This window comes from Anarrhichthys ocellatus, unplaced genomic scaffold (assembly GCF_004355925.1).
Source record: "Anarrhichthys ocellatus isolate YVR2014 unplaced genomic scaffold, GSC_Weel_1.0 scaffold2, whole genome shotgun sequence".
In the NCBI taxonomy this organism is placed as follows: Eukaryota; Metazoa; Chordata; class Actinopteri; order Perciformes; family Anarhichadidae; genus Anarrhichthys; species Anarrhichthys ocellatus.
This window is the reverse complement of record NW_022280032.1, coordinates 10,301,707-10,314,532: the sequence shown is the minus strand read 5'-3', so window position 1 is coordinate 10,314,532 and position 12,826 is coordinate 10,301,707. Positions and strand designations below refer to the sequence as shown.

The 12,826-nt window shown below is 44.2% G+C and overlaps 1 protein-coding gene across 3 annotated transcripts in view; it reads left to right on the top strand.

Moving 5' to 3' along the window:
• Positions 1 to 12,826, top strand: part of scaper (S-phase cyclin A-associated protein in the ER) — a 53,340-nt gene that overhangs the window by 37,342 nt on the left and 3,172 nt on the right. For all 3 annotated transcript variants that reach the window (XM_031858306.1, XM_031858287.1, XM_031858297.1), the window contains 5 exons: positions 549 to 672; positions 2,179 to 2,408; positions 4,007 to 4,162; positions 6,383 to 6,617; positions 8,063 to 8,212. In XM_031858306.1, the coding sequence (XP_031714166.1) occupies positions 549 to 672; positions 2,179 to 2,408; positions 4,007 to 4,162; positions 6,383 to 6,617; positions 8,063 to 8,212 (895 nt within the window). The remainder of the gene's footprint in view (positions 1 to 548; positions 673 to 2,178; positions 2,409 to 4,006; positions 4,163 to 6,382; positions 6,618 to 8,062; positions 8,213 to 12,826) is intronic.

Below are 12,826 nucleotides of genomic sequence, written 5' to 3'. Positions count from 1 at the left end.
AATATTAACTGATGAAACGGGAGGCGAGGGGGGAGTAGCAGTCACAGCAGAACGATGGCCAGTTATCTGAAGCATTAATCTTCTGGGGAGGCTTGTGTTGGAACAGAGGCATGCTGAGGAGCTGCTGAGAGGAGTGGTGTTATCTCTCCGGCGGAAATGCTGAGCTATCTCAGCCAAGATGGGACCGAGATTGCGCTCAGCTCCTCTGAAGGTGGCTGTGGTGGGGGGGGGGGGAGTCTCCACATAAGTAGCTGATATGAGTGTTTTATTCCGCAAATCGGCTTCCTTACTCGCGCCGTCAGTGAGATATGCTTTTGACTTGTGAAGACAAACTGCCCCCTTAAGGAACCACAAATACAGAAGAGTGTGTTTGGTTTCCTGATGACTGCAGATAGTCTTGTCAGTGCCCAGGGCGAGACATTTACATCCCAGTAATGAGGTTACTTTAACGGATTGCAAGGGGAGTAGCAGCCTGCCTTGAGGTGTGGTTTTTTTTTTTTTTTTTTTTTACTTGTGATCAGTAACCATTTGTCATCTTTCTGTGTTAGGTCCCTCTGTGCTGCTGTAAACACCTACTACCTGGCATGTTCCTGCTGCCCCCCCAGCTGCTCATATGTGCTGTTTAGCAACAAGATAGCTCTCCTCATGGACCTGCTGCTGCATCAGCTAACAGTAAGTGTTATGCGTCCCAGCACATTGCGATTACCTCCCACCTAATTTGCTATCTGTAACTGTGAAGAAGGTGTTGGATAGGTTTAGATACAGGGCATACAAAGCGTGATCAAGTATTTGTAGCGAAGCCACACATTCATTTAGCCTTTTTATTAAACCTTCCTTGTTTTCTTTACGTTAATCTGTTTGTATACAGTGCTTTGACCGCTGCCTTCTTTGCTAGTGTCGGTTCCTGCCACAGTGTTAATGAAAGACAGAGCAAGACACAATCTAGCTAGCGAGTAACAAAGCATTTGCCCAGCCTCTCCACAGATGCCTCCTCCTGACTGAGGGGAATGTGAGAGCGCAGGCAGGCAGGCTGCATTGCGGCGACATGTCAGCCCCATATCCTTCAGCACTCTGTAAGAAGGACTGTAAACATCAGCCCACTCCAAACATCTAACGGTGGCGGCTCGCTGGGGCCGCCTACGCTCACAACACAGACAGGACAAGGCACAGGCACAGGGTTGTGGTACATGCATGAACTCTTCTGGGGCTTCCTCCTCCTGTGAGTGAGTTCCAATCCAAAGAAGTCATATTTCCTTAGGGCACACAGGGAGAGATTAGTTTGGTTCAGTTTATATAAAACATATCCCAGCAGCTGCTCTGCTGACTGACATATCCAACAGCACTGCAGGAGACACACTAACTGTTCTCCATGTGTCCACTGCAGATTAAGAATTAGGCTATTCATGCTTTGATACATTGTAATTAAATTTACAAGTGAGACAATAAAGTTTTCAAATTCCGCACAGCTTTAATTTTGTTATTTTTGTATTTTCGTTGCTTGACTGAGTGTGTGTTCATGTGTATGTCTATGTTCTGGTATGCGTGTGTGTAAGCAATAGAGTAAAGCAGTGGGGGTTGCACTGCCATATGAGCATGTACCCTTTTAATTAGATTTGTGGAGAATGTCGGTGGATTTACCTTTGCTGTCAGCATGCACCCAACCATTAGAGCAAATGAGAAACTTTTACCTATGCAAGCTTTTCCATGTTACGCAGTAGCACTATATTTTAACAGGGCCCTCTGCTTGTGTGTTTTATCAAGTTTGTCTGGAAATGCAAATGAAACGAGAAATGCTCGGCTGACTACACTATTTAATTTAGTTGTAGAGCCTTTTTATACGAGCTTTATCTTGTCACCGTGTAGCTTGTTCTTGGTACATCTTTACTCGTGTACCCCGGCTTTTCTGTCATTTGTGTGGCCGAGGAAAGGCCTTAAACGGCTACTGTATGCCTTTTACTGTAGCTACTACAAATAACGAGTGTGTTCTGCTACTTTTTGGCCTTAAACTAGTGAATATTCTCACTAAACCGTGTAATGGGCTAACAATGTGGGAAAATCCTTTTGCTAAACAAAAAACGGTCATTTAACATTAGCCTCTGCATTAAATGTTATCAAATCTATCAAAGAACACAGTTTTAATTATTATTTTCCTTATTATTTTCCTTTCTATTCTTGCAGCTATATGTCCCAGATGAGGACAAATCTATTTTCGGGCGCAGTGTGAACAAACAAGTCTTTGAGGGTTTGACGACGGGATTGTTGCAGACCATCGCTACCATCCTCGGGTCCCTGTGGCCGCATATCTCTGAGTCTGGACAAGGTGAAAACACATGGATTTCCTCCCCAGATGCCAAGGTCAAGAGCTCTGCCACAGAGTCCTTCAACACTCGCACACAAGACCTAATCAGGTATTTTCCTTCCTACGCTCTGTACTACTGACGCTGCTTCTCCTCCTCCTACATGGCACCTTGTTTTCCCTCATTTCCCAACCTTTTTACCTTCTTTAGTACATCCCTCCTTCACTCCTCTTCACTGGGTTGAGAGTTGGTCAACCTCTGATTTCCTCATCATGCCTTATGTAAAGAATTGGCTGACAAAATGTCAGATCTCTTTGGAAATGATCCAACCTGGTGTCTTGTTAGAATGGGAGTAGTGTGAGAATGAGGGTGTATTCTGGCATCCTTCCAGCTTGGGGGGGGGGGGGCACACAAAGTAGCATAAACAAAGAGCACTTCCACAGCTTTGAAAGGCCTCCTTGAACCTGGCGTTGGAGCTCCAGCCATGTGGGTCTGGGCTGTAGGAGTTGGGGCCGCGTTGGAGAAATGTGGGCTGTGAGGAAAGGCAGGCCCGGCCTGATGAAGCCTCATGGAAGAGTGCAGTCTTTCCACCACCACTCCCACAAGCCATGATTCATCTGGTCGGAGCAGCTGCACAGGCCCACCACTCTCATCCACTGACCCAGTCGTAACCCTGGAGACAGGGGAGGGCCTGAGAAAAATGGTGTCGTCAGACTGGTAATCCCAAGTACGAGCACGAGATTTACATCAACTGCCTTGTATAATGTATATGCTAGTGAGGACAAAAGATCAAAACATTTTTGGCTTTTGCAACACTCTCCCATTATGCAAACCCATACATCACACAGAGAGGACATCGCCATTTCCTTTCCTCTTATTACCAGTTCCTCAGTTTGACTTTCAGTGCTTTTAGTTCCCCATCATTGTTGTAAATGCTGAGGCGCCGAGCGGCAAGTTCGACCACCGGGCAGGTTGTCAAACAGAGAGCAGGCGTCGCACAAAAGCAGTCGGTGTGAGGAAAGATCCTTTCAACCCACGTAAAGCTGTGGAAGAGGATCAAGTCAAAACAATGGGGCTCGGTTCAAGTGTCAGATGACCTGGAGTGGAGGTTGAAAACGGTCATAATCACCTGTTTTGAGAGGAAACTCAATGAGTGACAGTTCTAACAAAAAAAGGTATGCGAAAGAAGCGAAGAGTCAAGACGGTGATTAGATGAGGAGCCGTGGCTTCACAGCGGCCACGGCGGCTCCTAGAAAGCCTTGATTGGCAGCTGTAGTGCTGTGTCGATTTCTGTAAGCTGTTGGTGCCTGAGCAGAGCCCGAAGGTCCAAGCATACCGGAGCTGTGAGAAGACGGCCCCAGGTTAGCACACTGTGTCAAGGGCCCCAGAGCTGGGCTGGCACAGGGGCCACAACAGCCCTCTAATGACACTATTAGCAGTGATTTGTGGCTGAAAGAGTACAGGGAACATGATCACGAGACCTGTCATTGGCAAAGACAAATTGGAGATATCGCAGTAATAGCAGGGGTGGAGGGCTTAGGTGAGGTGTCCGTTTTCAGCTGCAGTGCTGTGGAAGTATGCACAGTAAAGGCCTTTGTTTGCCTGTGTGAGATGAGCTTTTTTTTCAAAGGAAGTCTACCATAGTGCATTTGGGGAAGATGATATTAACCACAGCGTGTTTTTTTTCCTCTCTTGTGTGTTTCTTTCAGCTATGTAGTGAACATGGGTCTGATCGACAAGCTGTACGGGTGCTTCTTGTCGATCCAAGGTCCTGTAGACGAGCTGCCCAAGATGTCTGCTTTCCTCCAGCAAGCCTCGGCTCTGCTGCACAGCATGTGTAAGCTGTGTTTTGTCGTAACCGGACGGTGAGCATTTCTCTTACACACGTTTAAACGTCTGTGTGATCTATTGATCGTCCTCTGACAAACACACACACACTCACTTTTCTCCGTGCGTCTAATGGCGGAGACTGAGTCACCGTCAGTTCTTTAATGTCACGAGGATCCATAACGACGGGAATCCCGGTTACTCAAACAAAGCCTGTGGTTCCTCTGCAATCAGCCAGCAGGTCGTTTCCTCCAGCCAGCTAGCTGGCTAAGCTGTCGTTACTGCACATAGAGATAGGCATCTACTTGACCCAGTGCTCTGTCACTCACCATAAACCTTAGCCTGCAGCGTGGGGGGAGCCCACACAACGTGTGCTACAGTGACCTCCACACAGAGAGGTTCAGCGGCACCGCTGACAGAGGCCACGCACACAGTCACACCAAGGGACGCCAGTATCCAAATTCCTCACTTAAAAGGAAATGCTAAACCACGGTAGCAAGGAGATATGCTTTGATGTTGTGCATTGCAATTGCAATTGCAATAAGCTTTATGCATTGTAATTGTCGATGCAGAATCAAGGTATCAATCCAGCCAATTAGGTTTCCTTTTCATAACTACTGCACCACTTGGCAGCACATTACGCCATGATCTTCTCATTGCGTTTGAAGTGTCGCCCAGTGTGCTGCAGCACCTTGCCAGCTGCAAGGTGCTGCAGTAACAATGACCAGCTGCTTCACACCAGCAAAGCAGAAAGATGGCTACGGCGGTTTTGTCACTGAATATCTGTGAGAAAACATCGTGTCAGACTTTGCAGGTTTAATGAGACCCGTGTTATGATCAATACGGCAGCCAGCGAGCGCCGTTCTGCCAAGATTCTCCGTGTGTATAAGAATGCTCAATCGGCTCGAAGAATATTTTGGCCATGCCAGTTGCTGTGTCAGGGGATTATAATGGCATTAGGAAGGCTGTGTTCTTGCCTCGCAGCATATTTCACGCAGAGCCTGTTGGCTAACATCAAGTATCAGCATGCGCTGTAGGTTCCATCCAGAGGTCACACCCCCTCCTTTCTACATGGCTGCAAATCATAGCCGGTGCTGCTGCGGTAGTCTTAAATTGTCTGTCTGGACTAGCCGAGGGTTTTCACCAGAGTCGTCCGCGTTGATACTGGAGAGAATGAATAACACTGAAGCATTCATTTCTCTCTTTTTCTTTATCATTGCAGGGTTTTTATGTCAAAACAATGCAGTCATGTTGAGTGTAGTTGATCCTGCAGGTGCTGATATGATTAGATAATACATATTTCATCTCGGTAAAATGTTGTAATTGTTCATTTTCTATGATTAGATTCTATCTTTTGAAGCTCCTAGCATGACAAATTTTCTTTAAGAAATGGTTTCTAGACTGAGGCCTTTTCTCCATCCTGTGAAGCTTTTATTTAATGTACCTCCTGTTTTCAAAGCAGCGTTGTTTCTGGCTTTGGTGTTAAATGTAATGTTCAATAACAGGATGGTGTTACCGATCCCTTAACCAACAAGGTGGCATCTTGTTGAAACCAAACAAACATATCGCCTTGAATCCTTTTAAGCAGGCCTTGATTAAATGAGTTGGAGCACTCAGCACCTTGTCAGGCAGCTCTGTGCAATCCACCAGCTTGAAGTAGCTGCCATGAGCTTCACGTCATGGCATTACTATGTTTACTGTAGCTGGAGGAGGGAGCGGAAGAGGCTATCTTGAATCTTGAATGTCCCACTCTTCAGCTACACCCAAACTGGCTGGCAGTGAATTTTACTAGTGAAGTTAAAAAGCTCCTCACATATAAAGACTGCAAAACTGTTATTCCATAAATAAACAGGCATCTTGATATGTTGGATCACAGCTTCATCTTATGCTCCACATGTTAAAGTCTGTGCTCTTCCACTCGCAGCAGTCAGTTAAGTCAGGTAGTACGAACAGGGTAGCGTCTCTTATCTGAAGGGAAAGTCATCTCTAAGCCCTTGTCTGGGGAGTAAATCTAGAAGCCGCCGAGGTCTAGACTGTATGTGTCCGTAGTCTTGGGATGTCCCAGTGAGTGAACAGTCTGAAGTTCAGTTTTGGTTGTTTTTTTTCGCATGATACCAGCAGCATGAAGGCACAAATAAAGACCTAAATGCTACAAAACCTGGTATCTGGTATATATATATGTGTGTGTGTTTATTTATGAGCATGCACATTTATTTTTGGTTTTGCTGACCACACACTCGCCCTCTCCTCCTCTCCAGTGCTCCCAGTATATTTGACAATAAACGCCAGGACCCGACTGGATTGACGGCCCTGCTGCAGTCCACAGACCTGGTGGGAGTGGTGCACACGCTGTATTGCATCCTGCTGCATAGTTTCTCGCCAGAGTCTTCTTCCCAGAGTCAGGAGCCCTATGGCCCCGGGGTCATCCAGGTGGCTTTGCAAGGCATCCGCTTCCTCAACAGTTTTGCCCTGCTTGACCTGTCCGCCTTCCAGGTATCATCCAAAAATATTCTGTTTTCACTTTTCACAAATCTTTACAGTTCTGCATCTGACGTTTGTTTGAGCATTTTTCTGTATTGTAAATACATTATTATACCATATATATATTTTATTGAATAACATTCACAGTACATGGATTGCTAAAGGAAAAGCTGGTACCTTTGCATTAACAAACTGGTATTTGAATAAATCGTAGAAAGAGCAATTTAAATGACTTGTCCCTCATCACATGTGGTAAAATTTCCACCAAATATTTAAATGATACTCCCCTGATTTAATAAAAAATCAAAGATGCTAGTTCCTTTGTTAGGAGCCATTGGAAGAGGAGTTACTCTCCTCAGGACAAAGCTGACCTGTGGACATAAACACGGCTGTCCTCTGACCCCGGGTCAGTGGTTGGGGTTGAATCGAGCCCGGTGGGTCAGCAGTTAGGATGGAGCACGAGTGATTATCACTGTATGCAGGGCCGTACATTACCCACTCTGAGGAGGAGGGGGCGACAGCTTCACTGAGCTCAGTCAACATGTAGACGGAGAGCCGCGAGAGCAAGCGAGAATGCTGTTAATTATTTTAATGTCTTGTGGTAATCACATTGAAGCGGCTTCCTCTCACTGACCCGCCACACTCGAGCAACTCAAAACAGCTGGAAATGAAAGCACTTCACTGCCGGAGTTTTATGAACATTTTAAATAATGTTTCTTCTTTTGGACGGGGGTCGTAGTCACCTTGTGTTTCACATTACCTCCATAGCACCGGCTAATAGGTGTTGTGAGTGGATGATTAGAGTGCAGGCCGTTAATGCTCTCTGCTGCCGCATCAGCTCCCAATAATTAGTTTAGAAAGACATTTCAAAAGGGTTCAGTGCAGTATGAATAACAGGGTTATGCAGTGGTTGCATTTTGGCAAAATATGCAGCAACAAATCAGATTTACCAAAAAAAGAAAGTGAAAGAAGGAACTGTTTTTTTGATGTTTTTCCTGTTTTGTTGAGTTGATTTTTTTTTTAAATCTAAATTTATTTCGTTATTACTGAATAACAATTTGCTTCCGTTCCATTCGACAGCTGCTTACATGGTTCAGTGAGTTTAACACTTTGCCTGCACGCATACTCAGGTACTGCATTTATGGATGTCACAATGCTAACACACCCAAACTTCCAGTGGAATAGTGATGATCTTCTGGTGCTCCGTCACACTGACATGTTTAATAAATACTGTCTGTAAGCTGCTCCTAGCATCTCATTTCTGAGCAGCATTGGGGTGTTTTATGGTGGGACCCCGCCTGAGTTGCTTATACTCTTACACTATGTATTTTCCCAGCAGCAACACATATCGTCATTCATTACTTTGTATTGTTATTGAGCTCTTTGTAATCACAATCATAGACAATTCATGCTTCATTTCCTGTAAACATACTAACATGTGTTGTCTGACCCGTCAGTCTGTTCTAGGAGCCGAGGGCCTGTCTCTGGCCTTCCGACACATCGTCAGCTCCCTGCTCTGGTACTGTACCCAGCATTCCTCTGAAGAGCTTCTGCACGAAGTCATCGTCTGTGTGGGATACTTTACCGTTAACCACACAGACAACCAGGTAAACCGGCACTGACTGCACAGAAATTACTTCAGTTTAACAAAACCAAACTACAATTTACAATTACAATTGCTTTTGTTATTTATCAATCTACCAATTTGTGGCGATTGTATAATTGCTTTCTAAATAAAATCTAAAACAATCATGACAAATTCCCATCTTAATGACCAAAATATGTTGGTGATTAGGGAAATTAAAAAAACATTGATTTCCGATGTCTCCAAATCATGAATGTTTTCACTTTATATGAGACTGCTATTTGTTTCAAGAAATGTTTTCAAATGTCAATTTTAATTCCCCATAAATTAAGTTGATCTTGTTTTATCCGATCAACAGTCTAAAACCTTAAAATCCTCAGTTTACTGATACATGTGGAAACATCGAGCATAGAATCCTCATAATATGAGAATAGGGATTATTAAGTAATCAATTGTCAAAATAGTTATCTATTCATTTTTTTATTTACCAAGTAATAAATGAATCTACTTAATGTTTCAGAAATACTTTACACAATTAATCAATTGCTAAAATTGTAATTGGTACATTTTCTGTCAATGTACTCATTTTCAATTGTTTAATTGTTTCAGCACAACTTCCATTTAATTCTTTCAGTTGTGAAAAGCTGTCCGCTGAGTTAAGAAGAGCCTGGTAATATCACCGTACGATTGTCCTGTTCGTGTATCATTTGTCAAAAAAAGGGTCGTAGATTTGTAATTGTAACAAAAAGCACCTGTTCAAAGATTCATGACTTGGCACCTTCTTGCTTTTGTTCTGTGTGTCGTCTATTGTACCACAGAGTGACCCATTGTTCCTTCCTGGTAACGCTGGTCCCGGTGTTACAACTACTTAGGAGCTCTGTGGAAGTGAGCAGGATGTGATGGAGCAGACCTGGCTGCTGTGTAATTGGCTGTCATGCATGGCCCGTCTACCGGGCCCCTGATTAGCCATGCTACAGTTGGCTGGGCTTTGATTATGTTAAGCCTGACCCACACAGGCAGCCGCCACAGCTTCAGCCTCAAACCTCCGATATGTCATTTATGTTCGCACGGTCACAGTCAACCCCCATAACCACTATTTATAGGCTGATTACTGATTCTCTCTTACCAGCTTTTTTTTTACTTCTAATTAAAGGGTCTTCCTCCAGTCTACGGCGCTTTCCTCTCAGCTCCTTTGCAATTTAATTATTCTGATGTACAGAATTAGCATCTGTTTGTCATTGTAGATAACATTTGCATATTATATTGAATAATTGAATGAGGACTGAAGATTAAATTAAGCGGGTGACAGATGATTCGTCTTTGAACACTCACAGCGACGTTAACAGGGCAGGACTGTGTTTGGTGAAAAAGCATGTTGCTAATGCAAAATCCACAACCTTGATGCTGCTTATAAGAAACGTTTTGTGAAAAAGCAACAGCAAAAAAATCCTTCAGTTCAGGGTTTAGTTTAAAATTAATACCATATTTAAGTATATATTGTCGGGGGAACAAGATCCCACACAACCTCCACACAGAGTTGATCTTTGCCAGTGGTCCAGTTCCTGGAATGCGTCCACTCAGTTCCGCACCAAGATGGATGGCGTTAAGGAGAATATTTAGAGCAGCTTGAGCTTTTCTCAAGCTAATGTAAGCATTGGCAGAGCACAAAAGCAGCCCGACCCGAGGCCTGTGCGTTGGTGGAGACTGCTGATTCACTGTCGGCACACCAGCTTTTGTTTATATATATATATATATATATATATATATATATATGAATAAGGCTGCTCATAAAAAGCAGAACTTTGAAGCAGCAGTATAAGTAGTGATGTATTCCCCCTGCTCTGGAGGCATGAATAATTCACCTTGTCACACGAAAAGCCATCGGTAGAGTGACATATGCAGGCTTGTGTGTTCTTTAAGTGCGTCTCTGCTTGTGGGGGCCACCGAGCCATGTAGCCATATGTTTCATGGTCTGTTGGGTGAGTCCCTCGAGACCTTTTGACAAAAAAACAAAAAAAGCAGAACAAATGACACCTATTTTGCAACAGACAAGTAACTGTACTTCCTTTTCCCCTTGAAGAGATATATGCCGGTAATCTCCTCGTCTGTGAATGCAGTGATTCATTTGTGAATCATCCGTGGTGATGATCTGTTGAAACTCTGAGCTGACGAGATTTTAATTGTAAACTGTTGACATGTTAATAACCCACCTGACTCCCGCTTGCTCTTTTAGAAAGACACGAGCGATTTGAGAGTGTGGAAATCTTAAGAAAACCTTGCATTTTTTTCAGTACATGGAAAATGGCCACACACACACACACACGCAAGCAGAGTGAGCGACACACACAAAGAGGGTCTGATTTCAGGTAGCGTATGGACGTTTTAGAAATGGAATGGTTTTCCCTGCGCTGGCTCATGAGATTACCCGACTCCTCTGTGCTTATATTTCGTAAACAGCTTTCTTTATACCTGTACGCATCACAAGAGCTATGGATCACCTCCAGACTTCACATCCCACACACATCTCCTGAGCTCAGCCTCATCCGTGGGGTCATTCCTCTTCTTCCCATTCTCTACGAGGGCGTTTCCTCTGCCCCGCAGGCCCAAGCCGAGCTTTAGGCCTGTAATTCCTGTTAACCTGATGTTGAAACGCTCCCTGCAGCAGTCCATTACAGCCAAGGCACACCAAGCCCTCGCTGCCTGCAGGGTAAGTGCAGCTCGTGCAGACCATAGGGAGCCAGCAGCAGGGAATGCACACTGTGTATCACCCAGCGGAGTAAACAAAGGCAGAGTAACGCAGGCAGATGCACTCTCTACTGACTGGCAGGAGAGGGCCTGATTGTTAGCTCGGTAGATGATTTACACTCTGCTTCAAGGGTGAGTGCAGGTCCAACTGACTTTAAGTGAAGCTGAGGACATTTTTATCCCTGCAGACCTTTCAGTGAGGAGTTTCCATTTGTCTGTAACACTGTCATCAGGTTAGTTTCAGAGCAGAATTATCAGCAGTAAAGATCTGGGGTGGAATGACAGCGTCGGCTCATAGAGATAAATAAAGAGTTATTAAGCTTCACTGTGTAAACAGCAGTTTTTTTTTTTTTTATGGGATTTTTAAAACAACTGACATTTGTCTTAAAAGTCAAGTTGGAGTGTCAATGTCTGCGTCGCCAGCGTCTAATTGTCCAAAGGTAATTTACACAGCGTCCTGTGCACGTCTCAGCCAGCCGTTGTAAATGCTGTAAAGAGGCACTAAACAGCCATTTGACTGACTTTGTTTTGTGGCGCATGCTGTGCTGCTTGTCTTATCAGTAAGGCAGTTCCACTCTGATGGATCTGGTTTGTATTGTGGAGTCAGTGTCAGATATATGGCCCTGCTCTCACGCTGGTTCCTCCTGAGGTGTTCGGGCTGTCTAGACGTTACAACGAATGGAAATTCTTCTACACGTTCAAGATGAAATTCATATATTTGCCTTATCCAGCAGTGCTGCAGCCTCATGCGCACAGGCTAGTTATGCTGTTTGAGATTATGCTTTATTGCACGGCAGGAACAATGCCGGCCACTTCTTTTTTTTTTTTCTTTTTTTTTTCCTCTCCGTTCTTAAATCTGCTTTAACTTTGGTTTACGCTTCGACGCTGGGGTTTTTCCCCGGGAATTTGTTTGCGTTTCAGAACATTAACTTTACACACTCTTTGTTGTCATTGTGGACAGTGGGGAAGTTATGTAATGGAGGCGTCATAAAACTCGGCACTGTTTGAAAATGCCAGGTCTCTGAACTTAAGAAAGAACAGAGCAGCCGAGACACTTGAGTTTTTACTGGGTCTGCGTTGTACGCGAGCCAGATGCATGGGTTCAGATGCTTGTTGTTAGTTTTATGATGTCAGGCTTTGAGCTGCAGATACTTCAACTGAGCTGGGAGAGGCAACGCTACGGGGTAATCTCTAGTTGGAAACCATTTTGGGCTCTGGTGTTGCTCTTCACCTGGTAGAGGCGTGGAAAGTTGGCAGGAGACTCAAGTTTGTGTAACGGCTATACTCTTCCTGCCACCAGCTTTGTTTTATGTCTTTCTGCGTCGTCAGGCACTTGAGGGTGGACAATTTGTTTAGGCAGCTGAAGATGGAACTGTGCGTGGTGGAGGATTATGAGATTGCCTGGTGATTTGTGGGTTGGATCTTCTCAGAGCCCCGGCTCAAATATCCAACACTTGCTTTGGTGTTAAATGACGATACCTAAACCATAAATATTCTGGATTAAAACCCAAGAATGAATATATTCTTTAGCTTTCGCAGAACCACGGTTTTGGCTGCATAACTCCCTCTTCAATGCCAGTTAGTCTTTGAGCAATGTTGCAACAGACGAGATAAATACGATGATGTGGGATTTAATGGAAAGTAGCATGAAAATGCTAAAACTACATGCAGTGAAAATAAACAGCTCTACTTTTGAAAACAGCCAGACCTTGCCTTTTTTTTTTTTTTTTTTTTTTTCTCCCTTCCGTGAGTGGATGAATTTGTCCTAGTCCCACATTCCTTTGTGAGAAACACTTATTAAGTCAGTGAAACTGTGGGGATTTTGTTCTTCCACCGTTACGCGCACATATTCACAGCATGGTTTACCTCTTTAAAAATGTACTCCAGACTT